Here is a 19,495-nt window from a genome sequence, read left to right as displayed (position 1 = left end):
CTCTTCAAATTATATGCCTCAGGTGTTTTGGAATGCTGGATGTCAGCTGGTGGCTTTGAACTTCCAGACATTAGGTAATAAATCTTCAAACCTCTGAATTCAGACATCACACATTTAGCTTGTTGAGATCTGAGTGATTGTATTCTACTGACCTGTTACAAAGACAACCTGCACTGCTTGGATGTTTTATGGACTATGAAGGTGGACCTACAAATTCCTGAAATTGTTAAAAAAAAGAATACCTGTTATAAAACGTACAGAAATTCTCTTTTAGTTACCCTCAAGTTACTCTCCTGGAGATGCAGCACACTTGTCCTCAGCACTTCACTCGTTCCTGTCCCCATACTCCTCTTTTGTTACTGTGGCTAGAGCCTCCTACGGGTTTTTCCTGGATTTCCTCAACAGTACCAAATCTTCTTCTCTTCAGTCTCAGTTTTAATTTCGGTAACAAAAAGAAGTCGCCGGAATAGAGATTTGGAAAATATGGTGGAGGGCAAAGCAACAACCACAATTGTATTTAGTCAAAAAGTCTTCGAGTAACAATGCGGTGAAGCTGCATTGTTAGGATTCAAGATCCACTTTTGAGTGCATCACTTCTACGGACGTTTTCTGCTAATGCGTCCCCTTGGACATCTCAGAAGTTCAATGTAATTTGGCTGATTAACGGTCTGTCCATGGGGAACAAATTCTTTATGAACAAGTCATTCAATGTCGACAAAACGCAATCAACAATTTCTCTTGAAAATCTCAGAGAGGAAAAATAAAACCACTCAAGTTGTGTGAACGATTGTACCAGGGTGGTCCAGATCTAATTATGTAACTGTTCGACTGACAACTGTCTCCCCATCATTTTGGAATGCAGAGCAGGTGCTGCCATCTATCGGGAACAAAAAGAATTTTAAGTGTAATCTCTATGTGCAGGGCAGGTGCTGTGAATTCTCAATGTAATAAAGTTAATAAATTATAGCGTAATGAGAATTGTATAATTAGATCTGGACCATCCCCATAGAATTAACAGCAGAAGTACGCAATCGATCAACTCCACGCAAGTGATTAATCACGTAGTAGGTGTACAATATCTTGTGGCCTGTTCGAGAACTACACTCTACTCCCATTTCATCAGTCCAGTGACTCGAGACGGTGACTAGCAAGAACACGGGGACACAGTTGGAAACTTGTGAAGGGTAAATTTTGCACAAACATTAGGAAGTTTTTCTTCAGACAGAGAACCGTAGACACATGGAATAAGCGACCAAGCAGCGTGATGGGCAGTAGGACTTTAGGGACCTGCAAGACTCGACTTGATGTTATTTTGGAAGAATGACATGGACAGGACTGGCGAGCTTTGTTGGGCTGAGTGGCCTGTTCTTGTCCAGGTTGTTAAAGTGTTATTGACTAATTCCAGGAATTTTTGGGTCGCCCCTCATATTCTAAATTAACAAACATCTTCTATTGTTTCCCTTTGTATAGCCAGTATTATGAGCGAGCTTCAGAACAGGCTGGACGAGCTTTCTAGGACATCATCCACGAGAAGTCTTGACAAATCTCATTAGTAGTTTACAGGCCACAGAGTATAATTTTCAGTTTCTTTTCAGATCTGTCTATGCAGTTGAATTTGGGAATGTTTGAATACAATGGACGGTGTGGCTACAGGCTAAAACCGGAGTTTATGAGGCGTCCCGACAAGCACTTTGACCCCTTCACGGAAAGCACCGTGGATGGAATTGTAGCAAACACTCTTTCAGTCAAGGTACAGTACGTGTTATGAAATCTCGAGGTTTGGTATTTTTTTGAACGCTTGTTATAAGTTGCCTTCATCATGACGCGACATTACTTGCTATGGAGTGCGGTCCAATCCCAGAAATGACGCAGTTGACATTAACAGCTTGGCACTAGAAAGATAACATTTTTAAATGAAAAAAAATGTGCTCCTGTTTTTATTTATATTTAAGAATTAAAGATATTGTCGATTACATAGCAGTCTCTTTTTCAATTTCTTTTAATTTGTGTTTTTTGTAAACCTGTTTATTAGACGGGAGCTCAACACTGCAGTCACTTTGAAGCGTTCATTAGTGTCGTTACTGCACTCATAGACTTGGGATTCATGCAGACAGACATCTGGGCTCTAAGACACACCGGGCTGCTCTCGCACAAGATTGAAATAGGAAGTTTTAGGAGTACATGAATAATAGAATTTATGGGCTTTTGTCACCTGAAAATGTTGTTCAAATGAATCCACAATTGGAAACACTTTATTTTACATGAAATTTTCTGAATCTCTCTCTCTGTCTAGATCATATCAGGACAGTTTTTATCTGACAAAAAAGTTGGGACCTATGTTGAAATTGATATGTTTGGGCTACCTGTAGACACTCGGCGGAAGGCTTTCAAGACTAAGACCTTGCCGGGGAATGCCATCAATCCGGTGTGGGATGAAGAGCCTATAGTTTTCAAGAAGGTAAGTGAAGAAAATCTTTCCCCAAAAATGTTTGATCTTAGTTAAGAATGAAATGAGATAACGAACGATGTTGGTAAAGTGCATGTGTGTGTTTCCTGAAGCCCTCTGTTATTCGACATTAAACAAGCAAGTTTAAAGTACTTCTTTGTTGGATTCATCCCCAGCGTCCAGTTCAGAAAAGCAGACAATCGATAACAGAAACATCGATCTCAAGTAATTCAGTTTTACATTTATATTATATCATCACCCTGACATTTGCAAATGTGTATAAAAAAATAGTAATAAAAATCTCAACATGCACTAAATCACCACAAAAATGAAATTTAGCTCATAAGTAAAATTAATTTAATCTGTTAGTCAAAAATGTAGAAATGGGCTCTTGACATGGTTTCCTTGCAAAAAAGAACAATGGTGAGCAGCGATATATAAAAAAAAAAAAAATAACGAAAGCAACACTTCACATACGAGGAGTTGAGACAACATAACAGAATGTAGGAGGTGGTAAAAAATGAAGGAGTGCTGCTTACCAAGTCTCGTGTGTTAAACAGAACAGAAATAACAGCAACACTAAACAATAGTGCCGAACTCACAAACACCGCGAGCCCATACAACGTAATGTGGAGAGACTACATTACCCATCAGTCTTTAGTAGGGCGAGGAGCAGCCCATCAATGGAGATTGACAGGTGGCCCCGCCTCTTGGGGAACCACCCAAAAAACACAAGGGAACATAAAAGGACATTTAAAGGAACAGTACTTCAATATTTTTAAACATAACAAAACCAATAACACGTTGACTGAATGACAAAAGAAACAGAACGGTATTAATAGATACAATTTTACTACATAATTCAAAAACATAACACTTGCAGGGTAGTCTTTTTAAATTTCATGTCGTGTGTGGCGTCTTTGAAATAAATAAATAATTAAAGGATGAAATGAATACAAAACAAAATAAGTAACACAGTTTTGCCCCGTATTGAATTATTTATGCTCACATATCCTTTAGTTACTAGTTATTTTTCATGACATTGCGCAGCTTTTTTTTATATCTTTCAAATAACCAGAAATATTCCTCCCATAAATATCACCATATCTGTGTGCCTGCCACTTTATTAGAGTTGGCAGAATGCCCCTCTGACAGAGAGCTCATCTCTTTGCCACAGTAGATCATTAGATGACATTCCCTTTGTGAGCCATCTGCAGAGGCGGGGACGGGGATGGGGACCTGCAGGAGGAGGAAGAAGAAGATGACGGTGACAGATGACAGGAAAGAAAAAAACACTGATAGAGTGACCTTCTGTGATAAGGATATATATATATAAGAAAAACACAGCAGAATTTAAGTCAGGTGGCAGGAAACCATTCCTGCTGTGTGAGGCCGTCCTATATATAGCTGGGGTCACAAGCCAAGAACAAGCATTGGAATCAAAAGCCAACTTGCTTGTACAGTCGGAAATCAATTTAATTTATTAACCTCCTTAGCATTACTTCTACTGCCAGAAAAACATGTCCACAGCGTTTCAACAATAAAAATATGTAGTTGTGTGTAACTATGCTATCTATCTAATCCTGCCAACTATGCTATCTATCTAATCCTGCCAACTATGCTATCTATCTATCTATCTATCTATCTATCTATCTATCTATCTATCTATCTATCTATCTATCTATCTATCTATCTATCTATCTATCTATCTATCTATCTATCTATCTATCTATCTATCTACAGTAGGACAGGCAAGTTGACTATCCACTGCTGTCCAAATGCGATTTAGTTCAGATCCGTCATGTGACATGTTTTGTGACAGTCACCTTCCGACCCCCTCTTTTTTTTTTTTTGAAGGGGGACTGTTGACTTTTTTTTTGTTGATGTAGAAGGGATACCAGCATATCTGCAGGACAACTCACAGAGATGCAGACTGCAGACCCCTATAATCCTGAATGGGATTTAGCGTGTGTGTGAGTGGTATTATTTGGTATAGAATTTGGAGACTAAATTAAAATTGTCTGTGTTCTTTGTGCTAAAGAAAATGGTGCTATTCTAGTAGCTAGGTCTAATAATGGTGCTGGCAGCAGTGGCTCAGAGGAGAACCTTCTTTTTTATTGGATTACCTCACAGTGGAGGCTGCCATGTTGAACAGTCTCCTTACAGATCATCTTATGTCACATACAGAAGGTAACCGTCACCTCATTTAAAGAATTACAATAACTTCATAATCTTTTTTTTTTTACCCTCAGGTTGTTCTGCCATCTCTGTCATCCTTAAGAATAGCAGTATTTGAGGAAGGTGGCAAATTTATAGGTCACCGCATTATCCCCGTCTCTGCTATTCGACCAGGTTGGTGCTCAGCTGTGTTTACCATTTCTACTGACTTTGTTACGATGACATATTTCACTGCGATTTCTTCATTTGTCCTCTTAGGGTACCACTACATCAGCCTTAGAAATGAGAAGAACCAGTCTCTTACACTGCCAGCCATCTTTGTCTACATTGAAGTCAAAGATTACGTTCCAGACACGTTCGCAGGTAAGAACTTTGCAGGGTCCTTTTCAGGATATCATTGACTAACAGTGCTGCCCGTCTAAGATGGTTTGAGGATGAAGTAATCAACGGCCTTAACTTTCGCAACACCTCAGCGTTAACTTTTGCAGTGCACTGCAATGTATTTTGTGATGCATGTAGTCATAAAATGCATTGTAGTTTTGTCATTCCAACAGATGGCTCATTGCATAAATTTGTAGTAAAAACAAGCACTTTGTGTATTTGCTGGGATTTTATCGTCCAGGAGCTCTACACAATTCAAAGAAATACATCATTTCCCACAGAAAATTGTAATTTGAAGATTTGGAAATCTGTTTGATTGAGACGCACAATTATACACCATGCTAAAATTAAGATTCTTGGTGTTTTCAACATTGCAGCATCAGAATCTGAACTTCACTGAAAAGTGAGTTTTTGACCCCATCGCTAAATTTCTATTCTATTGAATTCAAAAAAAAAGTTCCAACCCTAGAGCTACTGCTTGTTCTGTAAAGATGTTTTTCTGTTTTTGTATTTTTCATTTTGCGATGCATACCTGTGTGTGCGCTTTGTCTCCGCAGATGTCATTGAGGCTTTGTCAAACCCCATCAGATACGTAAACCTCATGGAGCAGAGGGCCAGGCAGCTGGTTGCTTTAACACTGGAGGACGAGGAGGAAGTGAAAAAAGAGGTAAGCCGAGATTCAGCCCTTAGAAAGACCCCAGTGTTGACTGAAGTGGGCACGGATATTGAAGGACCTTTTCAGAAGCTTTACAGCTCACCAATTTCCCAGAGTCCAAAGGGGACATGCTGCTTGTTCTTCAGCACTGCCGATAGTCACCCAGCGAAAACAGCAAACGCGTGCTGTGTAATGGCCATAGTGCGTTCGGACACGTTAAATTGAGTAACGGTGCTGACACAAAAAAAAACATCAAAATCCAGTAACTCTAGTTCTATGGAATGCTATTTTGATATTTAAAATAACATCGAAATTTAAAAAAATAAAACAATAAAACACAGGTAATTAGAATTTTTTAAAAAGTTTAAATGATCCAGGTAAGTGATAGGAAAAATATCTGGGGCAAGTATGGGGGGGTGAAATGTGGGGGCAAAATATAGGGGGCAAAATGTGGGGGTTGAAATATGAGGAGCGAAATATGAGGAGCGAAGTGTGGGGGTGAAATGTGAGGAGCGAAATGTGGGAGCAAAATGAGGAGGGTGAAATATAAGGAGTGAAATATGGGGGGAGAAATGTGAGGAGCAAAATGTGGGGGTGAAATGCGGGGGTTGAAATGTGAGGAGTGAAATGTGGGGGGGGTGAAATGTGACGAGCAAAATGTGGGGGCAAAATGTGGGGGTGAAATATAAGGAGCAAAATATGGGGGAGAAATGTGAGAGTGAAATTTGGGGGCGATATGTGGGGGAAATGTGGAGGTGAAATATGAGGAGCAAAATGTGGGGGCAAAATGTGAGGAGCAAAATGTGGGGGCGAAATGCAGGGGTTGAAATATGAGGAGCAAAATGTGGGGGCGATATTTGAGGATCGAAATGTGGGGGTGAAATGTGAGGAGTGAAATATGAGGAGCAAAATGTGAGGAGCAAAATGTGGGGGCAAAATGATGGGGGGTGAAAAGTGGGGGTTGAAATATGAGGAGTGAATTGTGGGTGTGAAATGTGAAATGTGGGGGGAAATGTGGGGGAGAAATGTGAGAGCAAAATGTGGGGGGTGAAATATGAGGAGGAAAATGTGGGGGACATAATGTATGGGTTGAAATATGAGGAGCGAAATGTGGGGGGTAAACTATGAGGAGCAAAATGTGGGGGGTGATATGTGAGGAGCAAAATGGGGGGGCTATATGTTGGAGGTGAAATGTGGGTAGCAACTTTTCCGGATCTCAAAAATGTCCTGAAAATGTTAAAATAAATTGGATTGAGATGCTTCAGGAAACGGAGGGTCTGATTTCCTGTTCTGATAAGACCCTGAGTAAGGGGTGACACCAGTTGATTCAGGAAAAATGTGTGGAGGAAGAGACAACAAAGAGAAGAGGAGGGCGTGGGCGAGGGTAGGAAAGGGGCATTACAGCTCAGAGTGATGGTCTAACATCTGGCGGGCCATAATGTCCTGGCAGTTTAGAACAACATAGAGAGCCCACCTTCTTGGCTCCGTAACCAGGCGCTCCAGTGGTGAAGCCACAGCCATCAGCACGAGAAGACCCCTTCTGTTGTCAGGGCTAGAGAAGAGCCAGTAATACACAGTGGTCTTCAGTCTGCAGCTTTTGACTGGCAGCTCGTACTGTAAGAGCACAGAGCCGTAAGTGTAAGGCCTTCACGTCCTGACAGGCTCGTCTTATCAGAGGCTACCAAACCTGCTGGGCGCTCCGAGTACCCCGAGAAAAGCCCACTGAGGAAGCAAACCAAAGAAAGCCTGAGACGTACCAGGAACTGGCAGAGTTGTGTCAGACCCCAGGCCGACAGACTCGCTGTGAGCCCGTAGAGGTGGGTTTCGCTGAACCTTTATTCTGCATTGCTGGGTGTTATGGGGGCTGCGAAGAGGACAACCTTAAAATCCATGAGAGCTGCTGGGTGGCTTTGGATTAAGAGGACAGATCTGTGTGGCTGAGATGGAGGTTGGGAGTTCTGATCAACCCTGGGTGGTCCACCTGGACAAGGATGAAGGGTGTATGATGTCGAAAGACCCCAAGCACCCCAGTGAGCACTGATGGCACACTGCAGCACATCCAGAGGATGGATCTCAAACTTTTATATGAGTCCTCCAGATGTGGAGCTGTTGTGGGGGGGGCTCTTTTCTTTTTTTTTTTCTCCCTCTAGAGAGGATCATTGATTTTTCCAGAAGCTCAATCCACACACGTTTCATCCTGCGCAGTCATAACGACTCCCCACCCCGCCCGACACGAGCAGCAAAATCCTTTAAAGACGCCACCACCGTCCCATCCACTCATGGCAACTGAGCTGAAGTGGCACGTCGTGCGTTTGAAAGGGTGGAGGTGCAGGATGGAGGAGCTTTGTTTGCGCCGGAGTATAATTACCACTAAGGAATAAAGAAGGGTGGGGGGGGCGGGGTGTGCAGCACGAAGAATCAATCAAGGACCACTTGGATCAGGTGCCATGGTAACTGTCCTTGGAGCATTTTTTTTGGCTATGTTGGGAACCAAATGGCTGGCGGCTGCAGGGCTGGGGTTCGTGCCACTTTAATTTACTGTCTGCTGGGAGGCAGAGCGTGCACAGATCAGGGTGGGCACACACACACACACACACACACACAGAGAAATGAAGCACAGTAAGACAAGAAGACGCGGCAGCAGAGAAGCCACCTAAGAAAATGCTCCGAAGAGTGGGATACCACAGATACGTGTACACCCTGTGCAGCGGGATGAAGGTATCGCCACATTTTATGTTTGTATTCCTTCATTTGGTTTTAATATTTTTGGCCGAGCAGAGCTGAGGAGATGGAAAGTGCAGAGCAGATGACTCAATGATGGCCATCGGGTGGTCTTAGGATAACTCAAAGTGTCACTCAGGTTGTATTGGGAGTTGTGTGATGTGTTCGTTATAGGGAGTCGAACCTTCAATCAGTTAGAACACAAGGCAGGCACCAGCGCCCTGGAGGGGGAGTGCCAGTCAGTTGGTGGGGTGCACTCACACGCATGCCCACATGGGGGCCAGTTGAGGGCTGCCAATCCACCATGCACTGCAAAACTTTGAGGATATGTGTGTGTTTCGGGGGGACAAAGAGTAAACCAAGAAGATGTGAGGAAAACATGCAGGAAATGAAAACTGAGCACTGAGACGCAGTCGTGCCAACCAACAGTCTCAGTCAAGCTTTACTTTATATTTCACCATCAGAAGGCATTAAACGGGGTTAAAAAATTGGGAACACTGGATCAGATCCACGGATATATGGCTCCAGGACCCTCTGATGGATGTGCAAAGCCGGCAGATGCTCAGAACTTATAAAAAAAAAAAAAAGACTAAGCGTGCAAAGCAAACGGTAGGGCTGACACCACCGGACTGAGGGTTGGCCAGGCTTAGGTGTGCCACGCCGCAGCAGTACATGTCGTTTCATGTGCGTATTTGATGGGCAGAGCTGCACGTGCAAATTTCTTATGTTTGTTTCTGAGAATATTCAGGATTTTTGTTTTTTCAATACATATATTGTCTAACCCGCGGTGGGCTGAACACAAGGGTTGATACCACGTTATTGAGGGTTGGGTGGGTTCGGCTACGGCATGTCTCATCACAGTCAGGATGCAAATGTTGTGTGTTGTGATTATTTGATGGGCAGCGCTGTATGTGCGAATTTCAAATGTTCTTTTTTGAGAATATTCTGTTTTTTCTTATATATATATTTATTATATAACCATGATAGGTGGAACACAAGGGTTGATACCACGGTTGTGAAGGATGGCTGGGCTTGGCTACTCCATTTCTCGTCAGGCGGTAAATGTTGTGTGTTGTGCGTGTTTAATGGACAGTGCTGCACGCAGAAATTTCAAATGTTCTTTCTTTGAGTGAGAATATTCCGGATTTGTTTGTTTGTTTGTTTTAAATAATTTTGAACGTTGGTGCGTGGAACACAAAGGTTGATTCTGCGGGACTGAGGGTTGACTAGGCGTTGGGTGCGCCATACTTCAGGTGACTATAACTCTTTACTTTGCACGTAATCTCAGTAATGCGTATACAATCAGGAAAAAATCTCAGAAATTTCAAATGTTCTTTCTTTGAGAATATTCCGGATTTTTTTTTTTTGTTTTTTTTTTTTAAATAATTTTGAACGTTGGTGCGTGGAACACAAAGGTTAAATCTGCAGGACTGAGGGTTGACTAGGCGTTGGGTGCGCCATACTTCAGGTGACTATAACTCTTTACTTTGCACGTAATCTCAGTAATGCGTATACAATCATGAAAAAATCTCGGAAATTTCAAATGTTCTTTCTTTGAGAATATTCCGGATTTTTTATTTTTTTATTTTTAATAATGTTGAACCGTGGTGAGCTGAACACAAGGGGTTGATACCACAGAACTGAGGTACGGCTGGGTGTGGCTACAGTGTGTCTCATCAGAATCAGGCTGTGAATGTTGTGTGTTGTGCGTATTTCATGGACCGCGCTGCACACGGAAATTTTAAATGTTCTTTCTTTGAGAATATTCCGGATTTTTTTTTGTTTTTTTTTTAAATAATTTTGAATGTTGGTGCGTGGAACAAAAAGGTTGATTCTGCGGGACTGAGGGTTGACTAGGCGTTGGGTGCGCCATACTTCAGGTGACTATAACTCTTTTTACTTTGTACGTAATCTCAGTAATGCGTACGTAATCATGAAAAAAATTCAAATGTTCTTTTTTTTTAAGAATATTCTGGATTTTTAAATTTTTTTAAAAATAATTTAGAACCGTGGTGGATGGCACACAAGGGTTGATACCACAGGACTGAGGAATGGCTGGGTGTGGGTACGCCATACCTCAGCAGCACCAGCCAGCATGTGTCGTTTCTTGTGCATATTTACCGAGCAGCGCTGCACGTGAGAATTTCAAATCTTCTTTTATGAGAATATTCCTTTTATTTTTCTTACTATTTGTTTTATCATTTTGAACTGCGATGGGCTGAACACAAAGGTTGATACCGCGGTACTTGAAGGTTGGCTGGGTTTGGCTACGCCGTGTCACAGCAGCATCAGTCAACACATGTTGTTTCATGTGTGTATTTCATGGGCAGTTCTGAATGGGAGAATTTCAAATATTCTTTTTCGAGAATATTCAGGTTTTTTTTTTTTTATATAATGTCGAACCGTGGTGGGCTGAACTCAAGGGGTTGATACCACGGAACTGAAGGTACAGCTGGGTTTGGCTACGCCATTTCTCATTAGAATCAGGCTGTGAATATTGTGCGTTGTGTGTATTTCATGGACCGCGCTGCACAAAGAAATTTCAAATGTTCTTTCTTTGACAATATTCCGGATTTTTTTGTTTGTTTATTTGTTTTAAATAATTTTGAACGTTGGTGCGTGGAACACACAGGTTCATTCTGCGGGACTGAGGGTTGACTAGGCGTTGGGTGCGCCATACTTCAGGTGACTATAACTCTTTTTACTTTGTACGTAATCTCAGTAATGCGTATATAATCATGAAAAAATCGCGGAAATTTCAAATGTTCTTTCTTTGAGAATATTCCGGATTTTTTTTTTTTTAATAATGTTGAACCGTGGTGGGCTGAACACAAGGGGTTGATACCACAGAACTGAGGTACGGCTGCGTTTGGCTACAGTGTGTCTCATCAGAATCAGGCTGTGAATGTTGTGTGTTGTGTGTATTTCATGGACCGTGCTGCACACGGAAATTTCAAATGTTCTTTTCTTGAATATTCCGGATTTTTTTTTGTTGTTTTTTTTTTTAAATAATTTTGAATGTTGGTGCATGGAACAAAAAGGTTGATTCTGTGGGACTGAGGGTTGGCTAGGCGTGGGTGCGCCATACTTCAGGTGACTATAACTCTTTTTACTTTGCACGTAATCTCAGTAATGCGTATGTAATCATGAAAACATTTCAAATGTTCTTTTTTTCTAAGAATATTCTGGATTTTTAATTTTTTTTAAATAATTTTGAACCATGGTGGATGGAACACAAGGGTTGATACCACAGGACTGAGGGATGGCTGGGCGTGGGTACGACATACCTCAGCAGCACCAGCCAGCATGTGTTGTTTCTTGTACATTTTTACAGAGTGCGCTGCACGTGAGAATTTCAAATGTTCTTTTATGAGAATATTCCAGATTTTTTTATTATTATTTTTTTAATAATGTCGAATCGTGGTGGGCTGAACACAAGGAGTTGATACAGCGGAACTGAAGGATGGCTGGGTTTGGCTACGCCATTTCTTATCAGAATGAGGCTGTGAATGTTGTGTGTTGTGCGTATTTCATGGACCGCGCTGCACACAGAAATTTGAAATGTTCTTTCTTTAAGAATATTCCGGATTTTTTTTTTTTTTAATAATTTTGAATGTTAGTGTGAGGAACATAAAGGTTGATACTGCAGGACTGAGGATTGGCTAGGCGTGGGTGCGCCATACTTCAGGTGACTATAACTCTTTTTACTTTGTACATAATCTCAGTAATGTGTATATAATCATGAAAAAATCGCTGAAATTTCAAATGTTCTTTCTTTGAGAATATTCTGGATTTTTTTTTTTTTTTTTTAATAATGTTGAACTGTGGTGGGCTGAACACAAGGGGTTGATACCAGGGGTTGGCTAGGCGTGGGTGCACCATACTTCAGGTGACTATAACTCTTTTTACTTTGCATGTAATCTCAGCAATGCATACGTAATCATGAAAACAGTCCCACCACCGTTTTCAGCCTCCCTAAGTGCGGAAATATCATTTTAATATAAAGTTTGATTCTAAATAGAGATAAATGATTGCATATCGATATTATCAGTTAGTTAGGATAAGAAGCAGATATGAGATTGGAGAAGTATTGTGCAGCTGGAAGTGCTTCTGATCTCAGTATACGAGTGAGTCGAGGGGCGCGTACTCCCGATTTTGTACGTTCAGTCTGAACTTTTGCTTTGGTAGATGCGGCAGTATCTTTCCAGCTCATCATGGCCGGTGGTGACCCGAGGTTGCGGATCCTCTTATTTTTATGTGGCTCAGCAGTGTGTATGACTTTGAGTGTAAATTTGCACAGGTGGCTGCCAGTGTTTGTCACTCCAGCATTCTGTGTCCTGCCATCGACGTGTGCGTGTGTCATTGGCTTGTGGAATGTGCTGTACGGTTGGTGGTGGTCTTGGGTGCAGCTCCTCATCTTGGCCTGACAGCGTGCATCGCTGTGTTTTGCGATGAAAGTTCGTATGTTGAACTTTTGTGTCAGACATGTGGCTTCCTCACTTTTATGTGTCGTGTGGCAATATGCGTCTTTGCCAGCTGTAGGAAGGACTCAAAGCCAATTTTCGGGTCCACCACGGGCCGAACATCTAAATTAAGGGCTGGATTGTCATATGTGTCAATTGGGACCAAGGTCGGGCTTCAAAGGCTAGGGGACGTGAGGTTTTGCGTGACGGACAGACAACCCTTAGCATTTCATATTATGTGTACAGATTACATAAATTATTAAAATGATTATTAAATTTGTACCGGTAAATTGCCTTGGGATTATTGCTTACTATAAGAAGGTGATATATAAAGTAAACGTTGATTAATATTGCACTTTAGATAAAGACCTGTGGAAGCTCTGGACAAAATGGTGAATTGCACAGTTAGCTAGCAAGAATTTATTAACGTTGACGACTCTGTTAATATTCTGAGGAGCTCGTCTTCTGACTTTAATGGACTAATGAGACCTTCTGTACCTTTCAGACTGAATCTGGTGAAGTTCCTGCGGAGCCTAATAGTGACCCCAAGCCCCCACCGGCCGAAAACGGACTCAGCCACCTGCCCTGCATAGTGCCGAAGCAGCCCTCCCAGATCGTCCACGCTCCACCACCTCCTGGTACGTAATGCAAGTCGGCTGAGATATATAGAGATGAAGAACACCTCAGGGTTTAGGAAGGAGTGGACTCATTGCTTAGGACTTGAACTTCATCTTTCAGTTACCACCATGGAATGGCAAGGTGGCACACGGCTTCTCTGCAGCTAAAGGGACTGGCAGTCCTTTATGGTCCCAGTCACCGTCTTTATGGAATTTTCTCTGTTCTCCTTGAGTCCATGTAAGGCTCCTTCAAGGATTTCAGTTTGTTACCAAATTACAAAGACATGCAAATGAGGTCAGCTGGTGACTCGAAACTGGTGCCTGGTGCACATTAGTGGGCTCTTTGATGGCCTGGTGCCAGCCACCCAAATGCACCAAACCCTGCAAGAGCTTCTTGTAGTTTCTAAGCGAGGATGGTCTACGACAAGTGAGGAGACAACATGTTGCTAAAGTGCATGTTTATTAAAATCGATAGTGTATCTGTGCAGTTGTTATAATGAAACAGCTCTGTGGGGGAATGCAACACTGCAAACCCTCACCTCCCACAGATTCTGTTCTCTGCTATTACAAAAGTGTAACCCGTTTTGTGACACCCACTGTCTAATGGTGCCTGTTCGTGGGTAGGGTCCCTGCTGTGGACCATAGGATGGGTCAGCTGATAGACATCATGGAGCTGTATTAGAAGAAAATTCCAGGAGGCATGAGCAACATATTGTTGACATTATGAATTATTTTAGTGATGAATGATATAAGATTGAGCAATGACAGGTCTGTGATGCCCTGAGATTTCCATGGCACCTTGCGCGCCACACTGAATGGATCAACATGCGTCTACCTGGCAACGACAGGCATGGGGAAGCCATTTGAACTCCTTTGTTTTTGGGGCAGTGGCATGCAGTTGTTCCCCATGAACGGGGAATTCCCACCAGGGCCGTTTTAACAGCATCATAGGCCTGCTGGCAAAGTATTGCACTTGGGATAGCAAAATAGAAACGGGCCCAGGCATGAGAAACATCGTGGGCCCCCAACCAGGGCCCATTGTGCCCATACATTAAGACAGCCCTGATTCCCAGTAAGTGCTGGTCTTATGAAGTAGCTGCCCTCTGTACACAGCGCCAGTCCCTACCCCCAGTTGGATGGTTTAGTGAGGTCGTTGTTCAGCCCTGCTGTGGTCACTCATGGCCTCTGCCTACAGTCAAAGTAAAAATCATGACAAGGTGTCTGCAGGTGAAAGTGGGAGGATCAAACTGAGCCTCGGGGGGGCAAGTGACTCAAAGAACTCTAACTTATTACATGCGCTTTTATACAAAAACTCCATTTTTAAAATCCACCACTTCACTTTTCATCAACAGGCTCCGTAAAAACAACAGTAAAGACGGAAGACATCATCCAGAGCGTCTTAGGTGGTAAGTGCTCTCTCATCTCATTTTCCTGTTAACAGCCTTCTTTTCTAATGGAGTGTTGTACAGCTTACTGCTACCGCTTTATAGGTCTGATATCCCGGGTTCAAATCTCACACCCAGTTATTGTCTCTGTGGCCTCTACACGTTCTCCCAGTCTCTGCAGGGGTTTTCCTCCAGGAACTCCAATTTATATCTGACATCCCACAGATGACCTATGTCCTTCTGTGACTCTGTATTGACTCACGTTCATGTTAGCTGATGACCAATAGAAAAAAATCTTTATTTTATATATCCATCCATCCATTATCCACCGCTTACCCGATGTTGGGTCGCGGGGGCAGCAGCCTAAGCAGGGAAGCCCAGACCTCCCTCTCCCCGGCCACCTCCATCAGCTCCTCTGGGAGCACCCCGAGGCATTCCAAGGCCAGCCGGGGGATATAATCCCTCCAGCGTGTCCTGGGTCTGCCCCGTGGCCTTCTCCCAGTGGGACCTGCCTGGAACACCCCCCTCCAGGGGGGCCCAAACCACCTCAACTGACTTCTGTCAATGCGGACGAGCAGCGACTCTACTTCGAGTCTCTCCCGGATAACTGAACTCACCCTATCTCTAAGGGAAAGTCCAGCCACCCTGTGGAGAAAACTCATTTTGGCCGCTTGTATCCGCGATCTTGCTCTTTCGGTCACTACCCAAAGCTCGTGGCCATAAGTGAGGGTAGGAACGTAGATCGAGTGGTAAATCGACAGCCTCGCCTTTTGGCTCAGCTCTCTCTTCACCACGACGGACCGTTCCAGAGCCCACATTACTGCGGATGCCACGCCGATCCGTCTGTCAACCTCCCGCTCCATTCTTCCCTCACTCATGAACAAGACCCCGAGATACTTGAACTCCTCCACTTGAGGCAGTGATGTGTTCCCAACCCAGAGAGAGCATTCCACACATTTCCGGCTGAGAACCATGGCCTTGGATTTAGAGGTGCTGACTCTCATCCCCGCTGCTTCACACTCGGCTGCGAACCACTCCAGTGAGAGCTGGAGGTCACTGTCCGATGAAGCCAACAGAACCACGTCATCCGAACAAGACACCCACTGCTCCTTGGCTGTGCCTAGAAATTCTGTCCATAAAACTTATGAACAGAATCGGTGACAAAGGGCAGCCCTGGTGGAGTCCAACCTCAACAGGAAACGAGTCCGACTTACTACTGGCAATGCGGACCAAGCTCCTGCTCCTCCTGTACAGGGACTGAATGGCTCATAACAGCAAGCCTTGTACCCCGTACTCTTGGAGCACACCCCACAGGATGCTTTGAGGGACACAATCTTTATATAGCGCTGTATTATCGTCACGGTGGTAGTGCTGCTTCCTGGCAGTAAGGTTCGCTTCCCGGGTCCTCCCTGCGTGGAGTTTGCATGTTCTCCCCATGTCTGCGTGGGTTTCCTCCCACAGTCCAAAGACATGCAGGTTAGGTGCACTGGCAATCCTAAATTGTCCCTAGCGTGTGCTTGGTGTGTGGGTGTGCCCTGCGGGTTGTACAATGACTGACTGTATTATCGTGGTGATTCCCTCTACTCACCCTTTACCTAGGGGTAAATGTTCTCCTCAGATTCGTTACCGGGTTGGTCTACTGTTGCACCTTAAGATGAACACACACATACACAGCTATACGCATACACACAGACCCTAACCACCACAGTGCCCTATGAATGGTAAACCTACAGCTGCTTCATCTCTAGCACTTTAAACCACACAAGTGCCATATGAATAACACCGCCTGTCACTCTCTCAGCACTTCAAGAGACTCGCTTATTATCGTCACGAACAACATACGATGTTTTAAAGATATCTCAGACCTAAATATTACTTTTGGTCTCCAAGAATACATTTAAACATACAAAGGCTCAGCACTCTTGACTATCGGCCATTTATCAGACAAGAATGCCTTACTTGACGTCCTGTTCCCTACTATTGGGTGGAACTCTCACCCTCAGCCTTAATAAACCTCACAGCACAAAGCGTATGGCAAACTTCCAGCTGCACCAGTTGCTCTAATAAATCTCCCTTATGACTTCAATCACTCTGGACATGAAGACAAAGCATAGAAAGTTAAAAGCAGTGTGGTATTTATTACAGGAATGATAATAATACCACTGGAACAAAGAATAATAGAAAATAGGACTAATACTAAAGTCTGGATATTTTTATATATTTAGAAACAGCTTACAAAAAGTTACAAATGACAAGGATGAATGTCGCAGGCGCCTTGTGATCTTAGCACTTGTAGCTGTTCGTGAGATGCTTTCCTGATGATCAGATGGAAACGGCCGCATGTTACCGCTGCCCACTTATGACGTCACTCTGTTCCCATCTCCTGACGTCTTCGTCCCTTCTTCTTCCTCCCTCCTATGTCGCTCTTCAGACGAGGCATATTTATTATAAAATTCTACCGGGGGGGGTTTACAAGATGTGATTGCTAAATATTCTGATTGGCTGGCTGTCAATATGATGAAAGAAATTCACTGACCGTTTTCCCAAACAATAAAACTTTTTTTTGATGCTGTCTGAGGTATCGGCATGTCTTCCTTTCCCAGGCTGTAAAATAATTAGATGTCCATTCTTTCTCAGGTTATAAAGTAATTGATAGCATGAGCCTTTGCCATGTCATCCTCTTTTGTTTGAACAGCTGTTTTAAAAGTGAGGTATAACTGGGAAGAATACACGCTTTGATTTGTCCTGAATGTAGTTCATCTGTTGTCTTGAGCAAAATAAAATGAAAATATAAACCAAAATGTACAGATTTTGTACCCCACAGCAAGTGCCTTTTGTAATCTATGGAAATACAAAATCTTTACATTTTGAAGAGTTTCATTATGGAAGCTGCTTTTCTTTTATTACTCACTGACATTTGTTGTGATCCCAAATACAGTGTCGGCTTTCCTTTACAAAGTGCCTTTCATAGTAAGAGCTACTCCAATCTTTCTTGTATTGTCAGAAACAATGGCGACCTTCTATAAAAACGAGAATAGCTTTCAGATGAAGTTAGGTTTCAGCTTTGTGCTAAAATATTTCAATTCATTTTTCCACTATCAAGCAACTCAAGTGGCTTTATGGTCTATACACCGGCATGAAATAGCAGGACCACCGTGGTGCGACATATACAGAAACGCCAATTAATACAAGCACACATCTTTAGAATATAAGAGGAAACCACACACAAACACAGGAAGAACATGGAAACTCTACACAGAATCCAAACTGGCATGGGATGTGAACTCGGGATGCTGGATTTGTGGAGTAGCAGTGCTAACCGCTGGACCGCCATACCAACCTATTGCTTATAATCAGAGTAGAAGAAGTGAGAGGTGGCAGCAGAGTGCGAGTTAAATGGAATATATCCCATCCTCGTCGCCAAAGTGTCGTATCCAAAAAAATACTCATTAGACACTTTTCAGCACCAAACATTTTCTTTCTTTCTTTCTTTCTTTCTTTCTTTCTTTCTTTCTTTCTTTCTTTCTTTCTTTCTTTCTTTCTACTTTATAATGAGCTTCTTTACAAAAATTATTTTTCCTAATTATAGTGCTTTTAGCAGTATGCAAATATTTATTTTTCTTTCTTTCTTTCTTTCTTTCTTTCTTTCTTTCTTTCTTTCTTTCTTTCTTTCTTTCTTTCTTTCTTTCTTTCTTTCTTTCTTTCTTTCTTTCTTTCTTTCTTCTGACATTATAATGAACTTCTTTACAAAGATTATTTTTTCTAATTATAGTGCTTTTAGTAGTATGCCAATCTTTCTTTCTTTCTTTCTTTCTTTCTTTCTTTCTTTCTTTCTTTCTTTCTTTCTTTCTTTCTTTTTTCTTGTCTTTCTTTCTTTCTTTCTTTCTTTCTTTCTTTCTTTCTTTCTTTCTTCTGACTTTATAATGAGCTTCTTTACAAAAAATATTTTTCCTAATTATAGTGCTTTTAGTAGCATGCAAATATTTCTTTCTTTCTTTCTTTCTTTCTTTCTTTCTTTCTTTCTTTCTTTCTTTCTTTCTTTCTTTCTTCTGACATTATAATGAACTTCTTTACAAAGATTATTTTTTCTAATTATAGTGCTTTTAGTAGTATGCAAATCTTTCTTTCTTTCTTTCTTTCTTTCTTTCTTTCTTTCTTTCTTTCTTTCTTTCTTTCTTTCTTTCTTTCTTTCTTTCTTTCTTTCTTTCTTCTGACTTTATAATGAGCTTCTTTACAAAAAATATTTTTCCTAATTATAGTGCTTTTAGTAGCATGCAAATATTTCTTTCTTTCTTTCTTTCTTTCTTTCTTTCTTTCTTTCTTTCTTTCTTTCTTTCTTTCGACATTATAATAAACTTCTTTGCAAAAATTATTTTTTCTAATTATAGTGCTTTTAGTACTATGCAAATATTTCTTTCTTTCTTTTTCTTTTTCTTTCTTTCTTCTGACGTTATATGTTTCCTCTGTATAGTGCTGTTCATGGTGAGATGTATTCATTTTCTTTCTTTATTTCTTAGAGTACCTTTCCTAATGAGCAAAATTCAAAGTCTTTCATCATATAGTGTTCTTTTTATGTCTGTTGTTCCAGAAAGGGCTAAGCTGCTTTCCAAACATCCTGTCATTTTATATTTATTTATTTATTTATTTTG

General features: G+C 41.9%; 1 protein-coding gene across 1 annotated transcript in view; it reads left to right on the top strand.

Annotated features, from left to right (window-relative positions):
• LOC114666239 (1-phosphatidylinositol 4,5-bisphosphate phosphodiesterase beta-1) overlaps positions 1-19,495 on the top strand; it is a 550,124-nt gene that overhangs the window by 444,174 nt on the left and 86,455 nt on the right. Inside the window, 8 exon segments of the mRNA XM_051919279.1 lie at positions 1-74; positions 1,596-1,750; positions 2,294-2,458; positions 4,699-4,798; positions 4,883-4,987; positions 5,563-5,672; positions 13,350-13,482; positions 14,814-14,867. The exon segment at positions 1-74 is cut by the window's left edge and continues 51 nt beyond it. Of these exon segments, the coding sequence (XP_051775239.1) occupies positions 1-74; positions 1,596-1,750; positions 2,294-2,458; positions 4,699-4,798; positions 4,883-4,987; positions 5,563-5,672; positions 13,350-13,482; positions 14,814-14,867 (896 nt within the window).

This window comes from Erpetoichthys calabaricus, chromosome 15 (genome assembly GCF_900747795.2).
Source record: "Erpetoichthys calabaricus chromosome 15, fErpCal1.3, whole genome shotgun sequence".
NCBI lineage: Eukaryota > Metazoa > Chordata > Cladistia > Polypteriformes > Polypteridae > Erpetoichthys > Erpetoichthys calabaricus.
The sequence above is the reverse complement of the archived record's forward strand: the minus strand, read 5'-3'. Positions and strand labels throughout refer to the sequence as shown.